This window comes from Atractosteus spatula, unplaced genomic scaffold, assembly GCF_055471065.1.
Source record: "Atractosteus spatula isolate fAtrSpa1 unplaced genomic scaffold, fAtrSpa1.hap1 Scaffold_96, whole genome shotgun sequence".
Classification (NCBI taxonomy): Eukaryota; Metazoa; Chordata; class Actinopteri; order Semionotiformes; family Lepisosteidae; genus Atractosteus; species Atractosteus spatula.
This window is the reverse complement of record NW_028296930.1, coordinates 119,262-145,394: the sequence shown is the minus strand read 5'-3', so window position 1 is coordinate 145,394 and position 26,133 is coordinate 119,262. Positions and strand designations below refer to the sequence as shown.

General features: G+C 41.4%; 1 protein-coding gene and 3 non-coding genes across 4 annotated transcripts in view; 3 read left to right on the top strand and 1 right to left on the bottom strand.

Moving 5' to 3' along the window:
- Positions 1–324: 324 nt before the first annotated feature.
- LOC148804609 (zona pellucida sperm-binding protein 3-like) overlaps positions 325–26,133 on the top strand; it is a 43,613-nt gene continuing 17,804 nt past the window's right edge. Inside the window, exons 1-8 of the mRNA XM_088909828.1 lie at positions 325–882; positions 984–1,099; positions 1,176–1,282; positions 1,362–1,536; positions 1,614–1,731; positions 1,930–2,030; positions 2,108–2,181; positions 2,353–2,535. Coding sequence (XP_088765954.1) covers positions 325–882; positions 984–1,099; positions 1,176–1,282; positions 1,362–1,536; positions 1,614–1,731; positions 1,930–2,030; positions 2,108–2,181; positions 2,353–2,535 — 1,432 coding nt within the window. The remainder of the gene's footprint in view (positions 883–983; positions 1,100–1,175; positions 1,283–1,361; positions 1,537–1,613; positions 1,732–1,929; positions 2,031–2,107; positions 2,182–2,352; positions 2,536–26,133) is intronic.
- trnal-caa (transfer RNA leucine (anticodon CAA)) lies at positions 9,589–9,699 on the top strand. Its single transcript has 2 exons — positions 9,589–9,626; positions 9,654–9,699. It is a non-coding gene; the product is annotated as a tRNA-Leu (tRNA).
- trnas-acu (transfer RNA serine (anticodon ACU)) lies at positions 12,372–12,453 on the top strand. Its single transcript has one exon. It is a non-coding gene; the product is annotated as a tRNA-Ser (tRNA).
- Positions 19,335–19,416, bottom strand: trnas-gcu (transfer RNA serine (anticodon GCU)). Its single transcript has one exon. It is a non-coding gene; the product is annotated as a tRNA-Ser (tRNA).

Here is a 26,133-nt window from a genome sequence, read left to right as displayed (position 1 = left end):
ACGTGTGGGTGATTTAATTCTGTCGAAATTGCGTGGAACTCCTCCGCTGAGCTCAGATACACACGGGAAAGTTTTCAGGCGGCTTCACGGAGTCCCGCCTCAGACTGGAAGCAGGTTCTAATTAGACGCTGAGAACAATCCGGGTCTCTGTATGTAATTGATTGTGTTGATTGAGCGGTAGTGTGACCATGTGTGTGGTAGCATAGTCCTGCTAGTATAAAAACCTAGTCACCGCGTTCACACTTTATGCTCTCTTGCTTTAACACAGTTTGGTGGTTTACTTGTCTTACTTCTGTAGCAGTTTAGCGGGACGTCGATTTGGCAATGCGCTCGTTTCTCTTTGTGCTGTGCCTGTGCGCAGGGGCCGGGCTCCCCGCACTGATCTCTGCCGGGCCGGCTGGCTGGGACTCTCGGGAATTAGCGCTCCAGGCCGACCTCCCGGCTCCTGAAGACGCAGCCCAGTCGGAGGACTTGAGCCTGGCAGATGCGCCCTCCGAAGACCTGTCTGCAAGTGAGAACGACTCGCAGTCCTTGGCTCCCGACTTTCGCCGCCTTCCCGTGTCCAGAGACGCGTACTCGCCCTACTTCGACAAGGAGAAGATGAAGCCCGAAGCCGGCAGCCGCCCCTTACCCGCCTACATCAAGAGCGTCCTGTTTCCTCCCCAGCGAGGGCGGCAGCCGGCTCGCCCGGCCATCGGGAGCACCCAAGGAGTGGCTGTGTGGTGCGACTCCAGCAGGATGTACGTGAGGGTCAGTCGGCTCCTGCTCGGCTTCAGCTGTCGGCCATCGGAGGTGACCTTGGGCAACTGCAGCGTCAGCCGAACCACACGCAGTTACTTCTACTTCATCTACGGGCTTCACGAGTGCGGCACCGAGCGATCGGTAAGCGGGTCTTCATCTACATGCAGTGTATCAATGCGAGCTGTAGGGCTAGTGTCGGGGTTGCCTTTCCTGGGAATATCCCTTCCTCTGTGACCCTGCAGGTTGTCCAGGGCCGCCTGGTGTACTCCAACACTCTCCGCTATGCCCCACCCTCCTCCAGTGCACCTGTGCATCGCTTCATTCCCTTCTCTGTGCCGGTCAAGTGCTCCTACAACAGGTAGGCAGGGCTCTGCTGCTGCTGAGAAGCTGCTGGGGAAAGTGTCCAGAAGCCCCTCATCCCCTCTGTCCTGCAGGTTCCACTACTCCTACAAGGTTGGCTATGTCCCCACGTGGGCCAGGAGAAGGACCTTCTTCAAGGACCTGAAGAACAAGCACAGCTTTGTCCTGCTCACCACCAACTGTAAGCTCCTTGAGCGAGTGGCTCCTCCTGCCTGCAGGGGGTGCTGTGTACAGGTGTAATGCTGCCTCTCTCTCTCCAGCCCACTGGGTCCGGCTCTCTCCTAGGGATGAGTACATCCTGGGTCAGCCCATGTACTTCCAGGCCACTGCCTACTTTGCCACAGTGGAGCAGAGGCTGTACATCCACTCGTGTTACGTAACGGAGAAACCGGACCAGCACTCCCAGCCCCGTTTCCCTGTGATCGACAACTTGGGGTACGGCCCCTTCTGGGAGGAGAGGTGGGTAGGAGCCCCGAGAACCTGCAGGGGTTCATCCTTGTCCTTGTCCCCAGGTGCATGGTGGACAGCAAGGCAGATGGATGCCTGTCCAGGTTTGTCCCCTCCAAGCAGAAGGATGTGCTTCGCTTCACAATTGATGCCTTCCTCTTCCAGAAGAAGCTGTCCAGGAAGGTACTACTCTCAAAGGCTGCTCAGCCTTCTTGCTCTACTGATCCATGGTCTGCTTTCACGTCCATGATCTAGATGTGAACCAGACTGTGGCAGCTGTAGTGCCTAGAGCTGCCAGCTTGACTTCACTGATGGCAGAAGGTCCTTCTCTGTCCCTCTATTGGCCTTGATCCCTTAATGCTGTGACTTTCCCTCTTGCAGCATGAAGTGACTGAGCTGTACATGCACTGTGTCATGGCTGTGGCTCCTGCTAAAGCAACACCAGGGACCAAGTCCTGTACCTACAACAGGGAGGCTAAGAGGTACTTCTGCAAGGAGCCTGCTGAGGGTGCTCTGGGACATGCCAGGTGGAGGCCTCACCTGTCCTCCTCTCCTCCAGGTGGGAGGAGCTGTATGGTGACCATGAGGTCTGTGCCTGCTGTGAGTCCCGGTGTGCTGGCAGCTGGAATGAAGGTGGGTCTGGTTCTCTATCCCTTGTGGATGCATCTCTGCTCAAGAGACAACCATGCTTGGACAACTGAGGAATGATCCCATGCTGGACAAAGGGACTGTTTAGATGAGTAGCATCACTGTGGGACTCTGGGTATAGCGGATCCCTCACTCCTGGGTGCTGCTTGTCCATAGGTACCAGGAGCCTGGTGACCAGCAGTCGGGTGGCTGTGGCACCAGTAGAAGCTCCTCTGGATGTGGGAGCTGACTGGACTGAGGATGAGGAGGGAGACCCTCAGAGCTCCAGTGAAGATGCTGAGAGCACCAGTGAGGATGTGGAGGGAGCAGAGGACTTTGGAGATGTTGGCCAGTGGACAGGTAGGGTCTGGCAGGAGGAGCTCCTGTAGGGGTGGGTGTCCTGCAGTTCAGCTGGATTGTTCTCCTTCTTCCTCCCCAGGTGCCTGAATGAAGGCTCCAGCCTGGCCCTTATGACTCTCCTGCCTCCACTCGGCTTGTAATGGCAACATCTCAATAAAGCTGTGAAAGACCCTTCTGCCTGCCCTTGTTTCTTTATGGTTTATAGGTTTGAATGGGGTGGAGGATTGCAAGGGAAGTGAGACCCATTAATAAATGGAAGTATTTGTGGGGGTTCCCCTTTCAAGAATGCTTCCCGTATTGCTGCCAATGAGGACTGAAAATGGCTGGAGTAATAAAGCGTTGTACTGGGGGAAGATGGCCGCACTATTCCTTGGGCAGGGCAGTGTGACTTTTTTTTTACTGTGGGAGAGACAGAGGTGTTCAATATACTGGAAATCCTCCCATTTCTGAGAGGGGTGGTGCTAATGGAGTGTGAGTTGCTACTGTAGTGCCCAGTAAGAGTGAGATCTGGTGTCCTATTCTAGGCTGCACAAACTTCCTAAAAGAAACACAAGGAAGGAATTGTCAACAGGGGCTTGGTATAAAGTAGCCCTTCCCTTCCTTAGTAGAGGAACAATACTGGTGTACAAACATCAGTGAATAATGGTGCAGTTAGAATCTTGGAGGTCTTATCTTATGGGTGTTGGTTTCACAGTAGTGGTATTGGACAGTCATGGGAAGTATTAGGATTGAGACTGGAGATCCCAGTACTAGACTGGGAAGACAAGTGTTCACAACCACCTCTACCAGCAGCACAGACTGTGTAGATTGGGACTGAACGCTTATTACACAAAGCCTCTCCCCTGTTTCAGTGTCCCATGTCATGAATTTCAAGTGAATCCTAGTCTTCTTTTGTGACTACCTATAATTTGCACAAATCCTGCTGGCCCACTAACACTGTTAATTCTTAGCCCTACTGAAACGTCCTATTAAAGCTTCAAGGATTTAGGATAAACTATTTTATATAATGGTTCTGAAGGTTAACTAAGAAAAGTAGAAGCAGAGGGGTAAAGAATAGAACCAGTTCAGTAAAGGCTCTTCTCCAGAACAAGGTGTTGAGTCTGAATTTGAAGGAGTTTAGGGAAGGTGACTCTGGTATCCTTGGGGAGAGAGTTCCAGAGCTTGGGGGCATAACAGCAGAAGGCCCTGTCACCCATACAGTGTAGACGGGCTTGGGGGACAGTTAGGAGACCAGAACTAGAAGACTGAAGGTTATGAAGTGGGGAGTAGGGTGATAATAGATTAAACTGCAACTGAAATGTGAAGGCACGTTCTACAGTTTATGCAAGAAAGGGTAATGTTAGGCTTTTATGGGACTGGGAAAGTGGCAGCACTTTTGAGGACCGTTGGTACAACAGCAGTGCTCAAGGATTCATTTCTAAGATTGAGGACAATGGGTTATATACCCATCGTTCTTACCAAAGGATCAGAGACCTTTTGCTATATAAAAAGACTCCTTTCCACCACTAATTTATTCAGGTTTGGTTCATTTGGGTTTTATCAGTTAAACATTTAATATTGTATGTCAGTTTGTTGATGCCTGTATATCACAGTGATCTGCACACACACCTTTGACTGAATATGGGCTGCCAAACCTCTCCACCAAACTTATGTATCACGGTAGGTACACAAGAAGTTTATTTTTAATAACAGGGTTGTTGGTGCCAGTAGTCAGATTGGGTCAATTGCAAGGTAAGAACAGCATCACGTTAACTGGAGATGATCCAGAGATTAGCATGCAGCTCTGTACGCCAGATTAATACAGATTTGCAACTCGCTCGTCTGCTGACTTTAGTCCCCTGCTCAGTAATCACAATGTTCCCAATTGCAATGAGCCCAAGGAAACAGCTGCTGCTCTCTAGAGGACACTACAGGACAGGACTAAGTACAATTCCTGCAATAGACTAAGCAGTTTAGTGCCAAACTAATAGAACACTGAATCCTATGGGACAGTTCCGAATGTAGTAACATCTTAATACTGAAATAATATCGTAAACACCTCGTGATCTTAAGAATCTGTCGCTGTTAAAAAGTATTCTAATAATAAGCTAAAATTGTACTGGAGCCACAACACAGTGGACTTGCAGCTCCTGTCCTGATCATACAGAAAGATGTCATCACTATAACACCTGTTAACAAACATAGCTCCTGCAGTCTGTGAAAGAGAGCTCTGAGGTAAATATTCCTTGCAGGGAAGTGAACTGAAAAACAGGCAAATACATCACTCAGATGAAGAGCAACGACTGTCGCTAAAGAAAGTGAGCGAGGGTACACCTATAGTAGTTCATCCACAGAAATTCAAATATAAATTTGTGACGCACCAGAGTACCACAAAGCTAGAAGCGTGCCTTCAACTGGAGTATTGTAGTACGACTATTTATAAGTAATATTAACTTATTCCAGGCGTTCATCTGGTTTAAGAATACGAATCGATGCCTTCAGATAGACCTTTAACAGTCCTTTGATGTAGAATTAAGAAAATGGGGAATTATTTGATCCCATTCTCAATCCAGTAGTTTATGGACAGGCGCTCTCAGCGGACTGTGTGCAGGAGTGAGGGGTGATGTGGAATTCTATGGGCTCAGTGGGACTCTGGGAGTCAACTCAGGGCTCTGCTATAGATTCCTGTAGAACCGGTGTGAAATGATAATGTATCGTTGGCTGGTATTGTTAATGTAAAGTTTACTGGTACGTTTTGGCCAAAACATATTTTCTTTCTTCTTTTTTTCAGCATGGAATAAACCTATTACATGTTCCTTTGCAGCCTACGCATGCTGACGCAGCTACCCACCTGAACTAAAAATTGTATGTTGGCCGTTCCGTTACACTATATTGATGAATCGTACAAGATCATAGGATCAATAAGCCTGAAGACTTGTCATGTACAGTGCCCTGATAAAAATCAAATTAATTACACTAATTTTTATGGAATCCCATTTCCGGTAGTGAGGCTTCCATAGTACACAGATGGAATAGTGGACGGTGGGCTTTTAATTTTTTTTTTATTTAAACACCAGAAATACAAAAACGAAGACAGAATATGAAATAAGATACAGAAATAGACACTTCACATCCAGAAGAATTCACAATTATAAAAGCTGAAACTTATACTTTTTAAATATTTCCATTGTATGTCCTTTTTCACTTTAAAAAGAAACTCCTTTAGCTCAGCTGGCAAGGCCTGGGTTCGAGCCAATGCAGTGAGGCACGAACTAGGGTGGGAGCGGCGAGGGCACAAGCCCTGGAACCCGAATCCGTTACAATAACAAAAGGACAGACAATGAAATATGGGTTATTTCGAAGTCCCAAATGTGAGATATATAGTCGGAATTCTGAGTTTTAAAGTCGCAATTCTCAGTTACTAAGTTGGAATTCTGAGATACCATAGCGCGTTTTTATTTTTACTCCCTGGCGGAAACGGGCTTCCATAGAAATGGTCAGATTCAGAGCCATTGCAGTTCGTGCTAATTAGAACAACGCCAGTACTGAACCCTCAGCACTGTACTGACTACTGAGCACAAGTTCAGCTGCTCGCCATCTTTGTTACGCACAGTTTTGCATTGCTATTGAGCTCAGAGCAGGAGCTGATCTTCAGACAGTACCGTGTTAAAAAAGCAACATGAGCCAGGCAGGAGTCAAACCTACAATCTTCTGTTCCGAAGTCAGATGCGTTATACATTACGTCACTGGCCCTAATCTTACGGTGCTCAACTGCACCATAGTGACCTCAGCGCCACTACTAGTAATACATCGCCCCCGGCCAAAATTGCTTAGTAAAAAAAAACGTTTTCTATACTTGTCTGTTTAAAAATATTATATCTTTAAAAAAGACAAAGGGTTTGTGTGTCGCGCTAAAGTTTCGATTCATTTCGAATGCAAAGAAAAAACATTTTATTCCAAGAAATCATAAATGTGTCTCATCCTCCATACTATAATTCTCTCTTGTAGTAGTAAAGCATTTTGAGTCAAACCGAACAATATATTAAAGGAACAAGTAATAGGTCTATTCCATGCTGAAAAGAGAAGAGAGAAAACACAACGTTTCAGCTGTGAAACCTTCTTCAGGGTTGTTTTCTCTCTTCTCTTTTCAGCATGGAATAAACCTACAATATTACTTGTTCCTTTGCAGATACGCATGCTGACGTAGCTACCCACCTGAATATATTAAACGTTTCATCTATACGATTAACATAATGTTCTCCTGAATAACTACAGTAAATGACAAAGCCATAATAAAAAAAAATATATTTACGAATTTTAACTTTTTATACAGTAAAGTTTTGTTGTGAACATGAGCCCTGTTTATCGATATCACCAACACAGTTCTGGATTTTATTCTGCCTTCCTATGGACATATGAATTTTCTTTCACACAACAGCTTGCATGTGTGGTAGCTTATTAGCGCCAGGGAGAAAAAGAATATTGTTGGCTTTTAAATGAGAAACCATTTGCGTTTACACAAAATCACAATGCGTTGTCCCAGACATTGGGACATCCTCTGTTTAAACACCTGTCGTTTTCTCTAATATTGGCTCCTGTGCTTCGGTCCATTTGAGAGAGAAGACACTGAAAAAGTCGTGTGAAAGTAGATTTTGCACCTGCGCCAGTGCTGTAGTGGTATCATACAGACACCCATACAAATCCATCACACGTTGGAAGCTCTGGAAGGCAACGTAAAATATTGCTCTGTCCGTTGGTGGATTAGGTACTGTATGCATGCTACATTTCAACGTAAAATGCAATATAAAAAGATCAAATTTGATTCAAAATCGATTAATGTAAAAACCGATAAAGCTCATATTTTTTATCTAGTTTTATCTATATCTATATCTAGTTTTTCAAAGGTCTTAAAAAAATGTTTATCGCGATTGTGAAAGTTAGAGAAGGTGTACCAGTGCGTGCCTTTATATCGCCAGCTTCAGTCTCGCCTGTAGCTGCGAGAAGGTTAAAAGCGTACAAGTGATCTGTCTTTCGTCAAAATAATTGCTGGAGCAGCAGGACGTAGAGTACAATCCAGCAGCTGTAGATGGTGCTCAGGTAAGAGCTAATTCTGTTTTCAGCACAGGGAGCAAGAATGAGCTCAGTCCGGCTCCCAGCAGAATCCATTCTGGTTTGGTTGCTGTCAGACTGTGCATCTGAGGCTTTTTGGATCGCAACGTGAAAAAAAAAAAGAACAAAAAACAATTACTCACATCGTGTTACTTCTACCAGAGGAAGGGAAGATATCACTTAAAAAAAATCAGAACTGAATATTTTGATCCGGGGCCTCATACTTATCAAATTATTTAAATAATAATTATTTAACTATCAGATTGTGTTTCTGCAACATTTCGTGCACAGTATGCCGTATTCAACAATAAAACAACAGTCACAACGAGGCCTTTACACCCAGTCTGGGGTATTTTCCCCTTTTATATTTTTGCCACTTTATATCGAACCTGTTATACTCCCAGAAGTGTGCAGTAGCTTCTACTTAATACAAATATACAATTCACCGCTGGTATAAAGAGATGTGTGCCATGTCTGCCTTTGTAAGCATTTGTTTCAAAAATAAGTTCACAATATGTTAAAAACACCAAAAGCACAAACTTAATAATACAACGATACAAAATCAAAACCAAATCATAAAGCCAATTAAGTACCTATCCTTTGAAAACAGAACACCTTTATATCTACAATAAAAATGTGACATTTGTATCTACTTTTGAATTACTGTACAAAGCAGACAGAGTAGTCCCTGAATTCAAAGATCAGATCTTGGCCAAAACAAGACAATCAGACGTGAGCTGAATTCGGAACAAGAGCCTCTGCTTCGTCGTTTATTGAGCTTTTGATCAAAGTCTGAGTAAAAAAAGATCGGCTCTTTTAACTGTTTGAATGAAATACACAGAGGATACCTTCCTTCGAGCCGGAGTCAAACCAGTGACCTAAGAATTCCCTCTTGTTTCCGCTACAGTCCTCCGCTCTACCAACTGAGCTATCAACAGATGTCAGGAGCTGCTCTCTGGCACATACTGTCCAATGTAGTGAAATGTTCCGGATGATTTAAATCCCAGATCGACATCGTTTCCAACTTGTTTCCTTAGTCTTGTTTACCTTGAATTTAAGCCACAAACCAGGATTCTACTGTATAAACTTCCGGAGATATTACAAAATGTTTGATGGAGCATCAATCATTCCAGGCGGAAATTAACTCCTTTTCTTTCTCGAGGGATCATATTAAACATTTCATTTGGATCGAGAAGAGGATCACCATGAGACACAAAACAAACTGTTTCATTCTGTCTTTATTAGAATCTGTATCACAGCTAATGCATGTAAAGCCTTTAGTATGCGAGAGTGAGAGTTCAATTATGCCAGGGAGTATGAGAAAAGAGAACTGAAATTTAGTAAATTAATATTTAAATAGAGTGTAAATCTTCAAAGTGTCACTGCAAAATTATTACAGGGGTCTACCAGCTGCAGGACGTACTTGTTTTGGGACTATTTCCAATAAGTACCGTATTAGTAGTTGTGTGTCCTTACTGGTATCTTTTAAACATTCGGTTATATACAAACGGGACAGAGACACAGTAATAATCCGATTTTAACGTGTCCTGCATTTTAACTTACTGAACAGATAAATTGGAACGTTCTGATTCAGAGCCCCTGCAGTTCGTGCTAATTAGAACCACAACAATAGTCCTGAGTCCTGAGCACCACACTGAGCAAAGGTTCAGCTGAACTCTGACTTTGTTCAGCACGACTTGTTGTTGCAGTTGAGCTCAGAGCTGGAGATGATCTCTATATTCTACCACACTAACTAGTCCTAAACGTAGTACACAGTACACACTTTTTTAAAACAATTTAAAATATTACACAAAGGCTGTAAAGCACACTCTAAATCGATCCGAATATTTGATTTCCGAGATCCGTTTAGGCAACATTAGGCAACGTGGCGCTTCTCCAGCAAAGCATTTCTCAGTTTTGTGAACTACTGGTGCTTTTAACACACCAGCTTACATACAGTACCTCGTCTGGATGGCCGAGTGGTCTAAGGCGCCAGATTCAAGGACTCCTGTCTTTCCATTGGTTGGGTGTTCTGGTCTCTGAAGAGAGGCGTGGGTTCAAATCCCACTCCTGACAGCTTTTCCCTCTCTTGCATTTTTCCTGTCTTGTGCTCGCTGACAACGACAGAAAGAAGAAAACGGAGAAACCGGCTTGCGGGCACATGATGGGCAGGGAAATGCTTCGTGAACACTTCAATGTGATTAGCAGAAAGTCAAATAGGCTTCAATTTCTCCCTTAAGAACTGTTTGGGGTGCCTGTAATCGAGTAAAGATTTACGGTCAAGGTATGCATTCAAAGGTGAAAGACCGAAATATAAATCCAGAAGAAGATGTATTAAAACATATTGTTTTCCTTGCGGTTTCCCATGTATTTCATTAAATGTGGCATTGTGAAATCAGCCTGTAGCCCTATGGAATGCAGCCACTCTCCCGGTGACAGCGGCAGGAGCCGAGAGGATTAAATCAGAGCTCGAACAGAGAGTTAAAAAAAATATGGGCAACTAGAACATAGATCATATAACATTTTTATTAAACTTTCCTATCTGCTCGGCCTTACTGAAGTATTTTAGCTGCATTTTAGCTTCTATTTATATACTTTACAGTAGATAGTGTTTAGTAAGAGAAGAGAGATACAAGCGCTAAACCCCCACAATAACCAAACCTTAACTAAAGCAGGAAGATCAGTTTCTGCTCGAGACAGCCGTTTTCTGAACTGTAAACCTTCAACACTGGCTGGAGACGCTGTGTGTCCGGACTCAGAGGTTGTATAAGAAAAGACTCGGAGAGCTGCAGGCACGGCTCATTGCTCTGCGCTCCCCGTGCTGAATGCGCGTGTCCTCCCTCCTTCATTACCTTCATACACTCCTCTCAAACCACAGCAAACTCCTAGAATATTTCGGTGAACAGATACTGGGTCTTTCTTTCCGAGGTCATAGGCAGAAACAATAAACACGGTGAAAACAGGAAGGTATTCTGATCGTATAGAGAAATGCGCAAAAATACATTTCCTAAAATCCAATAAAATCTAGTTACATTCTGATGTATCTGAATAGTTTTGGCACAGTTGTTACAGCAAAGAGACAAATAAACTTTTTTTAAATTTCATTCGAGCTGTAGTTTTGAAAATGTTTTTTCAATTCTCTAAATAATACAAACACAAACACCCGTTGTAAGCGTCTGACCATTGATATTCTTGAATTATAAGCCCGTACACACGCTGGCAGGCAGTTCAGCGAATATGATGCCCCTGCAGGGGCCGAATATTAGACAGACGTATACATACAGTCATCGTGTGGAGTTTATTCCTCCTCTACCGCAGTCTTTGCCTCTTGTCACATTTGCGCTTAATTGTCGATTTTTTGTATAGAACACCGAATATCTTGAGGAAGCCTGTCAAGCGAAGACTGATGGATTATTGAGGTGCAAACACTGGTTCAAAATCAACGCCCTCTGCTATTGCCGTTGTTTCTTTGATACTTTCTTCAAATTCGTCATCTGACCTTCAAAAATCGAGGGATATTAAGCATAATACCATACAAATTGTAACTTTCTTTTGATTTCCAGTTTTATTAAAATGCCATCCTCTTTTACTGTTATTTTAGATGTTTGGCAAGACGTAATATCCCCCCTCTCACCCTCAGCTAAAATATTTTAAAAGTACAACAACATTACATTATATTGAATAGCACTTCGGTTAACATTTATATTCAACTTAAGGTAAATTTACAAAAATATTAAAATAGAACTCCGGCGATCTGTTGTTTTTGCTTGTCAAGTTCTCAAACAATTTTGCATTGTTTTTTAAATTACTTTAGCTGAAGATGCAACGGGAGTAGAAGTGAATTCTCCCGCCACCCATTGGAACATAAATGAACATGGGCGAATACTATCTGCTTGGAAGTTGCCAATGTCGGGAATTATTGGAAGTTCCCGGTAATGTTGACTCTTTTCTCAATTGTTTACTACTGCAAATATCAAAATAGTTCAGGTTTTGCGGAAAAATAAAATTTTTGCGGTGATGATGTTTACTACAGGAAGAAGTGCGTCCCTGGGTGGGTTCAAAACACCCACCTTTGGGTTAATAGCTGAACATGCGAACCGATTGCACCACAGAAATGCTTGCACCTTGCTTTTTTTTCATTTACATGCTTTTGGTGAACAAAAAATTCGCTCGCATTTCATCTTTCGTAAGCTATATGGTTAAAAAAAAGCAAGATGGGTTCTGCAAGGAAATGAATACACGCATTAAACCAAATCAAGACCTCTGTAAGTGTCCCAAATTACATGTTCTGTAAAACAAGACAGGAAGAAAGGTACCACTGGAATTCGGATCCAGTATCTCCTCTTTATTAAACAGGTGTTTTAATCAACTTTGTCATGGCGCCAGCAGAGCGCTCTTCTTTTATAGCAGCTTGGACACACCGCCATGAGACATCTGCATTCGGTGTGCGTTGAGCCTACTCACCGAGCAAGTTGCCTCCTTTAATGCACTAGCAGCCCCGATACTAAGAGACAGGTTGAGAAATGGCTTTTATCTGGCACTTTTCATGTCCAAGGAGATCAATGTGCTTTCCGTGTACAACAGGGTGTCCTCTACACCCGCCACCGAAGGATAGCACAGGCTTGGTGGCTTGACATCACCAAGGAAAATAGTGAAATTACAGGTGGAAGAGGAAAATGACCCTCAAGAATGCAGAAAGATGGTCATCTTAAGGGTGCCAAATCATGTCTGAAGAGAGTGGGTTTCTAGGTGAGGTGGCTGAGTGGTTAAGGTGATTAACTACTAATATATTGTGCTCTGCACGCATGGGTTTGAATCCCATTCTCATCAGTAACAATGTTTTTTTTTTTCTTTAACGTAACCTTACATTTGCCCATAAAGTTCATATATTTTTCTGTAGCTGCAAATCCCCAATATTTCTGCTGTCTCCCGAGAAACACAAGCGTGGAGTCAAATCATATTAAATAACACAACACATCTAATAATTTAACACCCAGATGTGACAGAACACATGTAAGACTTACACACAATGTGTGGATTTTTTTTAAAAACAAGTTGTGCCAAAAACTAAATGAACACCTCCATTAAACTTAATGCAGAAGCATGTTGTCTATACTGATAAATGGTGCAAAAAGACAGGAATAAAGGCACCACTGGGATTTGATCCCAGGATGTCTTGTTGACTAGCCAAGCACTTTTACCAACTAAGCCACAGCAAAGCACTACCCTTTCCCAAGTGGTTGTGTTTTCGTTTCATTTTTCACTCTTGTACTAGAGTAGTAATGTTTCTAGATGTGCATGAACGTGGTATAGTAGGCTGACAGCAGGAACACGTGGCCCACAAGCAGTGACGGTATTAGAGGGACCTGCAGTATGTTGGTTTGTGAGAAGCGATAAAGTAACTTGCCGAGGAAGCAGGTGTGCCTGATTTAATAGAGGCCATCGAGCAGAAAAAGTAACAGAAGAACCAACATAAATTCAACAGCGATCTTCTGCAGCTGAAAACACAGGCGAGACTTCTCCAGGAAACTCACAACCTGGGCATGACTTCACTGCACACTGCTGTTGAGAACGATTGGTGCAGTGGTGCACTGGAGCTGTGCAAGTATTTCTCTCTACACTGACTGACACTGCAGAAATGCAGGGTTTTGGCTGTGGATCCATTTCCTCGTGGAAGAAAGAGACAGTAAAATAGCAAGGAAAATACAAGAGAAGAAACTGAAAGAATTGTGCCCACTGCAAAGTAGGAAGGACAGAGGTGGCCAGACACTTAAAACAGCTCAGCAGATAATTTGTGACAATCAGCAGATGGATTCAGGTTCTGTTGTGCAGTTTGAACGTTTGTTCTCTGAAATCTGGTTCGTTATATGAGATGAACTGATATTAAATAGGAATAATCATTGATATAATAATTGATGTCTGGCGAAGGCAAATAACCTTTGTTCATGATTTGGGATGTGACTGGTTACATTTCAACAGCTACAACCCCCTATATAAAGGGTTTGCACTCTTATGCAATCAAGGGATTGAAAGATTTTTATTATTATTATTGTTGTTCCAAAAATGTTCTATTTGTTATTTCTGATGGAGCTGTGTGCAAAGATTTAACAAGCTCAACTCCCGCCAACGATTCGCCGTGAAGAAGCAAAACATTGAAGTTTCACAGACAGAAGCAGTACGCCAGCACAACCAACATTAAAACACTACGATTTGCACTGACTCGAAAGTGATCTCAGCAGACGTTGTTCCCTGCATAACGCTAAAGGTGGCAAAGCGCATTTGGGTTGAGAGGACGCAGTAAAGCTTTTGTTTTCTGCCTTCATGTCAAGCTGACAAAGTATCTCTAAAAACTTAGCTTAGGTTCTCAAGAGACTGTCAAAACACAATTCCACTGATTGCTTTCCAAGTCACTTTTTGCCAGCCGGTAATATTTCTTCTGCACTGATAACCAAGAATTGAATTTCATTTTTTTGCAAGCTGTGTGAATTTCTTGAAAAACAAGTTTTCCAGAAAGGAAATGAACACATGCATTTAACGAAATCAAGCCCTTTGTGATTGCCCGAAATGGTACGTTCTGTACCACAAGATAAGAAGAAAGACACAGCTGGGATTTGAATCTAAATTCTTTTGTTTAATAGACAGGTGCTTTAACTAAGTAAGGCACGGTGACAGGACAACCATCACCTTTTACAGCCACTTGGACACACCGCTCTGAGACATCTGCGTTCAGTAAGCACTGGACCTGCTCTCAGAGCAAACTGCCTCTTTTATATAGCAGCCCCGACACTGAGAAACGAAGAGAACTGGCTTTAATCTGGCATTTTTCATGTCCAATGCGTTTGACATCTCCCAAGGGCGACAGAGTTCTTTTGTGACACTATTTCTTCTTCTTTTTTCTTTCTGTGCGCTTTGATAAAAAAAAACAAGAAATCGCGCAAGGGAAAAATGTCATTTTTTTTCATAGAGAAAACATGCACCAGGAAATGTGTTGAGAAGAAATGATTTAACATGATACGTGACCTAACTTACCGGAGCAAATGCTCACCCGTCGAGGTCTGCTTTACTACAAGAGTGAAAGATTTGATCATTTCTCGGCATTGTGGAAGAAAACAGTCTTTTTTTAATTCTAAATCAGTCGGAATTTCAGCGCGACACATAAACCCTTTGTCTGATTTAAAGAGATTATATTTTAAAACTCACAAAAATGTAGAAAACACCTGTTTCTCAATTTGAAATTTTAGACAGGACAGTGTATTACTAGTAGCAGCGCTGAGCATACTATGGTGCAATTCAGGTTATGTGATATACCAGAGTTTTAATAAATAACGAGTCTGATTTCGAATCATAAGATTGTAGGTTCGACTTCTACCTGGCTCGTGTAAACTTTATTCAGGCTCCGCAGTAATAGATGTCTATTATGTAATAAACTGCACCTGAAAGCAAACGTTGGGTCTGTTTCCTTTTTTTTTCCAGCATGAAATAGCAAATCGTTACAAAAAGCACCAGCTAATGCCCAATAGCGTTTTTTTTAAATTACATTTACTTCAGGCTTCAGACACTTTTTAATAAAACAAAAGTGTCCTGAAACTCCCTAGCAGGTTTGCTTGAACCTGTATTAAAAGAAGTTACCTGAAACTTCCAGGATTCCATTTCATTTTCTGATGTAGCTGTCTCTGAAGTCGGACGTGATGTTTAGCAGATGTGAACTGTGCCTTTTCTCTTTTGTTTAAGTGTATTCGCTGTGTGAGCTCTATTTTGTTTAGATTATCTATGTGGTGTACACACAGAGCTCAACTGCATGGTGTGAATTCCATGTTCAGGACCAGCAGAACCTGAAAAACTATGAGCTGACTCCGATGTGATTTGAACACACAGCCTTCTGATCGGGAGTCAGACGTGCTACCGTTGCGCCACAAGGTCACAGCTGTCTATGGACTTGAATTCCCCAAAGGAGAAAAATCAGTTTCACAAAAAAAGATTTTTTTTCCTCCTGTGAGGAGCTCTTCTGAAGAGAGTCTCTTCTTATAGAGAAGAGAGTGAAGAGAGTCTCTTCTTCCCAGACCACATTTTATTTTTCCTGCGCAGCTCTTGTGCAGGTGTTGTTCTCGATAACAGATCCAGGAACACTGATTGTTTTTCTATTTTTTTAATTAAGTACCCCATGGTGCAACTGTAACACGTCTGACTCTAAATCCCGAAGTTAATTTTCAAAGTATATCGGAGTCAACTGATACTGATCAGGTTCTGATGCTGCTGAACCCACAGCTTTAATCATAAGGTCCAATTCCCCAAGCCTGCTGACCTTATATGTCCATCCCTTCTCGTCAAAACTCGTATTTTCACAGGGTACCCTTCAGAAATTGCAGCATAGAATGAAAAACTCCGTAGATGTTGGTGATTTTCCTTTAAAAACAATTGAATCTCCAGAAATTTTACGGAGTGTATCACTTTTACTGAGACCGAGGAGTGTTAAGCTGTATATGAGTCTTTGTGAGTCGGTTGTTAACCAAAAGGGTGGTGGTCTGAGCACTCCCAGGGACGCTATGAGCCTTTTAATGTACACACCCTTCTCACTTCTTTTCTCCATGGCCGGTCTTGTTCCGCAATCAAATACAGAGCCCGTAGGGAGCAGCAGGCTCGCAAATATAGCTCACTGTGTATATAATGAAGAAGCAGAGGTTAGTTTCTCATCTGCATGTTGCAGAGCCTTATGCAACTCGTACCAACAGCTGGGGTTTGATCCCTGCACGGGCTATTAGTTGAAAGGCCATTGTAAATGACGTGTAACAGATTTATCCAGCTGGCTTCTATGTTTAACACTAAATTGCGATCTTGAAACCAAAATAATTAGAAATTTTGAACACAACCGTTGTTCTCCAAGAAGGAAAGCTGTTTTACACTGATGTCACTCCTTTTTATTTAACCCAGATTGTGAAGACAACTTTGCCCTATCAAAGGAAAATGTTACACAAAAGTTGGAAAGCACACTCTGAACCCATCTGTATATTTGATTCCCGCAATCCGTTCAAAGCTGCTTAATGCTTTGCAAGCAAATCATTTCAGGGAAGAAACTCAGTTTAGTGAACTACTTGTGTATTTTAACTCATTGAATTTGATCTCAAAATTACAGTTCAGATTTATTAGAAAACTTCACAAGCATTGTTAGGTTAGGACTGTAAAATTGTATTTTAATATCTTGGTATATTTACCTTCATTTTAATATAGATATAACCATGAATGTTGTTAAGCATAATGTACTTTTGTCGTACTTTTTAAAACATTTTAGCTGAGGACGCACTGGGACTATTATACCTTGTGATACATGCAAGACATCTGTAAAAAAAGATGTAATTACAATAAAATTGGCAATTAACAGAAAACCACAATTTGTATAATATTATTCCTCGATATCGATGATCAATTGAAGGATTTGAAGAAACTATCAAAGAAAAAGCAGCAATAGCAGATGATTTTGGTTTTGAACCCATCTTTACACCTCAATAATCCACTTGTCCTTGAAAAAAGAAAAGATGGGCATATTTTGAGTCTCATAATTATCCTAGATTATTCTAGATCCAAAAGAAACGTATACATTTGATTGCTTCTGTAGTATTTTGTTTTTTCTTACAAAGATCTCACGAAGTATTGCCAGGATCTATATTTAGCGTTCGGTAGCGATAACACTGCTATTGATTGAGTAAAAATCTATGATGTATTGACAGCTTTATCTGAAGCGAGAAGTCCTCGAACCCCGCTTATGAAGTGTTGGGATTCATACCAAGAAATACTTTTTGTTTTCCCACCCAAAATGCTGCTATTGCATTACACATTATATGAACATTACCAGTTTTGGTAGCTTCTGGGTGCGATTTTCCAAAATTGAAACTAATTACAAAATTATTTAAGATGAACCATGTCCAAAAGTTGTAAATCATGACTAATATTAATATCAACTGAAATTACTACAGAAAAAAAAGATTTAACCGAAATATTCATAAGGCTATGCAAGCTAAAAAGTAGAACAATTAATTTCATATAACTTTTATTTTTTATTTTTTTAGAGATGGGCTCACACACCTGAAGACACTAACATTTCTCTCCGTTAGAGTGTGTGAATAAAAGTTTAACCCAAACTGTTTGTAATTGTGTTAAAATGCAATAAATCGTCTATCAGCAGTAAGAAATTATTAAGAAAGTAAGAAATTGTTTTATTTCATAAACTATAAGACGTGATGAGAGTTTACAGTTTGCATCCTTTGCTTTGTCTTTTAACTTAAGCATTAAAAAAACGCTTAATTTAAAACGCTTCGAGAAATCGAAGCCTATTTGACTTTCTGCTAATCACATTGAAGTGTTCACGAAGCATTTCCCTGCCCATCATGTGCCCGCAAGCCGGTTTCTCCGTTTTCCTCTTTCTGTCGTTGTCAGCGAGCACAAGAAGACCGGAAAAATGCAGGAAAGGGAAAAGGGAGCAGCTGTTAGAAGGGGGATTTGAAACCACATCTCTATTCAGAGAGCAGAACACCCAAGCAATAGAAAGAGAGAAATCCTTGAATCTGGCGGCTTAGACCACTCAGCCAACCTGATGCTATACAAAGATTGTTGTGTTAAAAGCACCAGTAGTTCACAAAACTGAGAAATGCTTTGCTGGAGAAGCATCACGTTGCCTGTTGTTGCCTAAACGGATCGCGGAAATCAAATATTCGGATCGATTCAGAGTGTGCTTTACAGCCTTTGTGTAATATTTTTAATTGTTTTTAAAAAAGTGTGTACTGTGTACTACGTTTAGGACTAGTTAGTGCGGTAGAATATGGAGATCATCTCCAGCTCTGAGCTCAACTGCAACAAGAAGTCGTGCTGAACAAAGTCAGAGACCAGCTGAACGTGTGTTCAGTGTGGTGCTCAGGACTCAGGAGTATTGTTGTGGTTCTAATTAGCACGAACTGCAGGGGCTCTGAATCAGAACATTTCAATTTATCTGTTCAGTAAGTTAAAATGCAGGACACATTAAAATAGGATTGTTACTTTGTCTCTGTCCCGTTTGTTTGTAACTGAACGTCCCTTACATTTTTAAGGACACAAACCTACTAATGCGATACTCATTGCGTATAGCCCAAAAACAAGCACGTCCGGCAGCTGCGGGGTTGAAGGTGAACATGTATCGTATTCTAATGGCTTCTGTTTCCATTCATGAGGAGATCCTACACACGGGGAGACAGATTCATGAGGAGATCCTACACACGATTAAGTGAACACATTTATTTAGAGCTACATTTAGTGCTAGCTAAAGATAACATTGCTAATATTGATGGAGTAGAAATGTAAAATGAATTTATGAGCTTAAAGTCCTAAAACGCCTCCTGTAACAGCTAAGGACTCATAGCAAGATTTTTTTTCAAATCCAAACGTTGCTATTGCATTGCGCATTATGTAAACACGACCAGTTCCGGTTTCTGGTGTGTGCATTTTTTCCAAACTGAAATTAACAAGAACATTTTTCAAGATGCGCCATGTCCCAAAACCGTTCATCAGGACTACTATTAATATCAGGTGAAAGCAGTACAAAACATAAATATAACCTAAATATTAAGAGACTATTGTCTGTCAGCTACTGCTGTAAGCCATGTTCAGCCAACGCTAGAAATATTACTGCTCTACACAAAAGTGCACAAACCCGCCTTAGAAACAGATCACAAGTAAGAAGCTCAAGAGGACGAGGATGGGATTCGAACCCACGCGTGCAGAGCACAATGGATTAGCAGTCCATCGCCTTAACCACTCGGCCACCTCGTCAAGAAAGACAGCCCCTTCAGACATGAGTTGGCGCGCTCAAAATCATCTTCATTCTTGATGGTCATTTTCCTCTTCCACCTGCCATTTCACTATTTTGTTTGAGTGATGTCAATCCACCAGGCGTGTCCTGTGCTTCAGTGGCGAGTATAGAGGACACCCTGTTGTACACGGAAAGCACATTGATCTCCTTGGATATGAAAAGTGCCAGATAAAAGCCATTTCTCATCCTGTCTCTTAGTATCGGGGCTGCTAGTGCATGAAAAGGAGGCAACTTGTTCGGCGAGCAGGCTCAGTGCATACTGAACGCAGATGTCTCAGAGCGGTGTGTCCAAGCGGTTGTAAGAATAGCACTCTGCCGGCGCCGTGGTTTAGCTGGTTAAAGCACCTGTTAAATAAAGAGGAAATCCTGGGTTTAAATTCTAGCGTTACCTTTCTTCCTGTCTTGTTTTACAGAACAGATCATTTGGGACACTCACAGAGGGCTTGATTTGGTTTAATGCATGTATTCATTTCCTTTGTGGAACTTTTTTAAATCATATATCTTATGAAAGATGAAATGTGAAATGTTTACCCAAAGAAAACATCATCACCGCAGAAATTTAATTTATCTGCAAAACCTTAACTATTTTGATATTTGCAGTAGTAAACAATTGAGTACCAGAGTCAACATTACCGGGAATTTCCAATAATTACCGACATCGGCAACTTCCAAGCAGATAGTTTTCACCCATGGAAATCTATGTTCTAATGGGTGGCGGGAGAATTCATTTATACTCCCGTTGCATCCTCAGCTAAAGTAATTTAAAATACAACGCAAAATTGTTTGAGAACTTGACAAGCAAAAACGACAAATCGCCGGAGTTGTATTTCAATATTTTCGGATATTTACCTTAATTTGAATATATATGTTAACCTAAGAGCTGTTCAATATAATGTAATTTTGTTGTACTTTTAAAATATTTTAGCTGAGGATGCGAGAGGGGCTATTACACCTTGCCAAACATCTAAAATAACTGTAAAAAAGGCTGGAATTTTAATAAAACTGGCGATCTAAAGAAAGCTACAATTTGCATTGTACAGTATGCAAAGGAACGAGTAGGTTTATTCCATGCTGAAAAAAGAAGAAAAAAGCACAACATTTCATGCATTGGGTCTTCTTCAAGTGTGGAGAAGGTGTTCTTAGCACACCTGAAGGCTCCACGGCCGAAACTTTGTTTTCTTTTTGTAATAAACCTATTACTCGTTCCCTTGCAGCTTACGCATGCTGACGCAGACCCACCTGAATTTGTATGGTTTTATGCTCAATATCCCTCAATATTGAAGGTCAGATCAGTAATTTGAAGAAACTATCAAAGGAGCAACGGCAATAGCAGAGGATGTTGATTTTGAACCAATGTTTGCACCTCAATAATCCAGCAGTCTTCGCTTGCCAGACTTCCTCAAGATATTCGGTGTTCTATACAGAAAATCGAAAATACAGCGCAAATGTGCCAAGAGGGGTGGTCCGAGGCAAAGACTGCGGCAGAGGAGGAATAAACTCCGAACGATGACTCTGTCTAGTATCCGGCCCCTGAAAGGTATCATATTCGCTGAACTGCCCGCCAGCGTGTGACTCTTGCATGAATTTCGCGACGCCTGTGTACTGGTTTACAATTCCGGAATATCAATGGTCAGACGCTTACAATGAGTGATTGTGTTCTGTATTATTTAGAGAATTAAAAATAAACAGTTTTAAAACTACAGCTTGAATGAAATAAAAAAAAAGATTATTTGTTTCTTTGTTGTAACAACTGTGCCAAAGCTATTCAGATACAGTACATCAGAATCGTACCTAAACGTGACTGGACTTTATTGGATTTTAGGAAATATATATTTTTGCCCATCTTCGCCTACGATTATTAATAACTTTCTGTTTTCAGCGTGTTTATTTTTTCTGCCTGTGATCTCGGAAAGAAAGACCCAGTAGCTGTTCATCGAAATATTCCGGGAGTTTTCTGTGGTTTGAGAGGAGTGTACGAAGGTAATAAAGGAGGGAGGACACGCGCACTCAGCACGGGGAGCGCAGAGCAATGAGCCGCGCCCGCAGCTCTCTGAGTCTTTTCTTATATAACCTCTAAGCCCGGACACACAGCGTCTCCAGTCAGAAAACAGCTGACTCGAGCAGAAACTGATCTTCCTGCTTTAGTTAAGGTTATTGGAATCGGTGGTTAATATTAATTGTCTCAGCGGTTGCCTCGGTGAATGATGGATCTTCTCCCTTGCAGGGTGACGGCAAACTTCTTCAGAGAGGGAGTCTCCCAGGTACGGCTTTTCTTCATCAAGAGCCGAGACAACAGAAACAGACTTCAAACTGAAATTAATTACTTCATGAGCGTTTATGACCGTTTTTAAAAAACTGAGAACAGGCGAAAACGTCATTGGAAATGAGGAAATGTCTGCTGACATTAAACAGAGTAAACAGAGCTCATGCTCAGCTGCGGAAGCTGTTGCGCGGAAGACAGGGGTACGTTTCTGTGACAGGGCACTGGTTTAATTTTTTTAACAACCAGACTTCACTTAAAACGTGTTTACTGTGTACTACGTTTCGGAGTAGTTATTGCGGTAGAATATGGAGATCATCTCCAGCTCTGAGCTCAAATGCAACAAGAAATCGTGCTGAACAAAGTCAGAGCCCAGCTGAACGTGTGCTCAAGACTCAGGAATATTGTTGTGGTTCTAATTAGCACGAACTGCAGGGACTTTGAATCAGAAAATTTCGATTTATCTGATCAGTAAATTAAAATGAAGGACACGGTAAAATAGGATTATTACTGTGTTTCTGTCCGGTTTGTATATTACCGAATGCCCCGCACAGTTTAAAAGATACCAGTAAGGACACACAAATACTAATACGATACTTATTGCAAATAGTCCCAAAACAAGCACGTCCGGCAGCTGCAGGGTTGAAGGTGAACATGTATCATATTCTAATGGCTTCTGTTTCCATTGATGAATGAGACAGATTCACAAGGAGATCCTTCACACGATTAAGCGAACACATTGCCTTTTCTGTCTGATGTAGATGTCACGGACGTCCAAAGGGACTAACCGTGGGGAGCAGGAGAGCGGAAAAAGACCCATATGCGTAGCGGCGAGACGGGAAAAAGGCCCAGGCTCATTAGTGCAAAGAGTTCAGGAATGCCGTATAGAAACCTATGCCCTCAGGGAGCGGACGTGGGGCGCCCTGGTGCTAGGCGGTCTCAGGACATCCGAACGTCAATGCTGAGCCAGGACGGAGTGCAAGACCCGGAAATATATAGCCCAAGGGAAAGAGAGGGACAGGAAGGACAGCAGACCGGAAACTAGGGACAGGACAGAGAAGGAGCGCCTTCTGGCTGCAGAGGGAGTGACAGTAGAGGCTACATTTGTGTCAGCAGTACTATACAGGTAAGTCGAGTACACTTTCAGGGGCTGCATCTTTAGCGCTAAGAGGATTGTTAGAGCACAGTTACATTCACCCACCCAATTTATTCTTTGATCATCTAAGAGGATTTTTTTTTTACTTTCGCACACGATTACATTCGCCCACACAACATATAATCTCTGAATGTCCAATGGCTCAATAACCCTGTTTTCCCCTGGGAACCACCAGTGTACAGTCCCATCCCATTCAAAAATATAACAGATATACTCAATTGATATATTCAATTAACAAATATAAAAAGATATTGTGAACAAGAGAGCTCTTATTCTTCATATAGATCCAGGTTTACACAATTAACTTCATGCATACTCAAAGTGCCTGAAGTCTTGCTCTGTTGTTTTAAATATACATCCAAAGCATTTAGTTGTGTTAACTACCAAATTATTTGAACTAATTTAACGTCATATTCAGGAAATTCAGAGAAAGTCTTCAGACTTGTCGTGGCTGTTGAAGAAGCCACCTCTTGAATCTCACCCGGGATTTCTTGAGAGATCGTTCAGCGAGTGAGTCCTCCTTCTGCACTCTGCACTGAGCTGAAAGCTGCACGAACTCCTCACTGTGTGTCATGTACTGATGCAAGTGCTCTCGTCTAGATGTGAAGCACAGCGACAAGAACACCTTGAACTTTTTCCATAAGTGAAGGAAAATTCAAAAGAGCATGAAAAGTATGGATCGTATGAAATATCCATGGTAAAACTGAAGGACTAAACAACGACTTTTGATGATTACAAGAGATTCAAGAAACACAACCATCCACACACAGGCTTGGATCCTGAACGCTTAAGTTAAAAGACAAAGTGAAGGATACGAACTGTAAACTCTCTTCACGTCTTACAGTTTGTGAAATAAAACAATTTCTTACTTTCTTAATAATTTCTTACTACTGACAGACGATTTATTGCATTTGAACAAAATCACAATTCCAAACATTTTGGGTTAAACTGTTATTCACATACTCTAGCGGAGAGAAACGTTAGTGTCTTCAGGTGTGTGAGCCCATTTAAAAAAAAAAAATAAATAAAAGTTATATGAATTTAATTGTTCTACTTTTTAGGCTTGCATAGCCTTATGAATATTTTGGTTAAATCTTTTTTTCTGTAGTAATTTCAGTTGATATTAATATTAGTCATGATTTACAATTTTCGGACATGGTTCATCTTAAATAATTTTGTAATTAGTTTCAGTTTTGGAAAATCGCACCCAGAAGCTACCAAAACTGGTAATGTTCATATAATGTGTAATGCAATAGCAGCATTTTGGGCGGGAAAACAAAAAGTATTTCTTGGTATGAATCCCAACACTTCATAAGCGGCGTTCAAGGACTTCTCGTTTCAGATAAAGCTGTCAATACATCATAGATTTTTACTCAATCAATATCAGCAGTGTTATCGCTACCGAACGCTAAATATAGATCCTGGCAATACTTCGTGAGATCTTCGTAAGAAAATCCAAAATACTACAGAAGCAATCAAATGTATACGTTTTGTTTGGATCGAGAAGAGGATAATTATGAGACTCAAAATATGCCTGTCTTTTCTTTTTTCGAGGACAAATGGATTATTGAGGTGTAAAGATGGGTTCAAAACCAAAATCATCTGCTGTTTCTTTGATAGTTTCTTCAAATCCTTCAACTGATCATCGATATCACGGAAAAATATTATACAAATTGTGGTTTTCTGTTAATTACCAATTTTATTTTAATTACATCTTCGTTTACAGATGTCTTGCATGTAGTCCTCAACTAAAATGTTTTAACAAGTATGACAAAAGTACAATATGCTTCACAACATTTATGGTTATATCTATATTAAAATGAAGGTAAATATACCGAGATATTAAAATACAATTTTATAATCCTAACCTAATAATGCTTGTGAAGTTTTCCAATACATCCGAACTGTAATTTTGAAATATTATTGCTGAGAATGCAAAGAGAGTACAACGATCAAATTCAATGAGTGAAAATACAACAGTAGTTCACTAAACTGAGTTTCTTCCCTGAAATAATTTGCTAGCTTACAGATGGATTGAGAGTGTGCTTTCCAACTTTTGTGTAACATTTTCTTTTGACAGGGCAGAGTTGTTTTCACAATCTGGGTTATATTAAAAGGAGTAACGTCAGTGTAAAAAAAGCTTTCCTTCTAATAATTTTGGTTTCAAGATTGCAATATAGTGTGAAACATAAAAGCCAGCTTAATAAATCTGTTGCACGTCGTATACAATGGTCTTTCAACTAATAGCCCGTGCAGGGATCAAACCCTAGCTGTTGGTACAGTACGAGTTGCATAAGGCTCTGCAACATGCAGATAAGAAACTAACCTTCGCTTCTTCATTATATACACAGTGAGCTATGTTTGCGAGCCTGCTGCCCTCTACGGGCAGTAAGTATTTGAATGCGATACGAGACCGGCCGTGGAGAAATAAAGTGAGGAGGGTGTGTACATTAAAAGGCTCATCGCATCCTTGGGAAGGCTCAAACCACCACCATTTTTGTTAACAGCCGAGCCACAAAGACTCATATACAGCTTAACACTTCTCGGTCTCAGTGAAAGTGATACACTCCGTAAAATTTTTACTACTGGAGTTTTTTACATTCTATACTGCGTTTTCTGAAGGGTACCCTGTGAAAATACGAGTTTTTATGAGAAGGGATGGACATATAAGGTCAGTAGGCTTAGGGAATTGGACTTTAAGGTGAAGACTGTGGGTTCAGCAGCAGCAGAAGAACCTGATCAGTATCAGTTGACTCGCATGTACTTTGAAAACTTAACTTCGGGATTTAGAGTCAGACGTGCTACCATTGCACTATGGGGTACTTAATTAAAAAAAAATAGAATAACAATCAGTGTTCCTGGATCTGTTATCGAGAACAACACCTGCACAAGAGCTGCGCATGAAGAATGAAATGTGGTCTGGGAAGAAGATACTCTCTTCAGAAGAGCAGTGCTCCTCACAGGAGAGAATGAAATAAAATAAAAAATTCGCGACATTGATTTTTCTCCATTGGGGGTTTAGAAGGGGTGGAACTGGTGTGACCTCATGGCACAGCGTTAGCGTGTCTAACTCCAAATCCGAAGGCTGCGTGTTCAAATCAGGTCGGGGTCAGTTCTTAGTTTTTCAGGTTCTGCTGGTGCTGAACCCGGAATTCTCACTAGGCGGTTGAGTTCTGTCTGTACATCACATAGATAATCTAAATGAAAGAGCGAATACCCTTGAACACAAGATAAAAGGCACAGTTGACATCTGCGAAACAT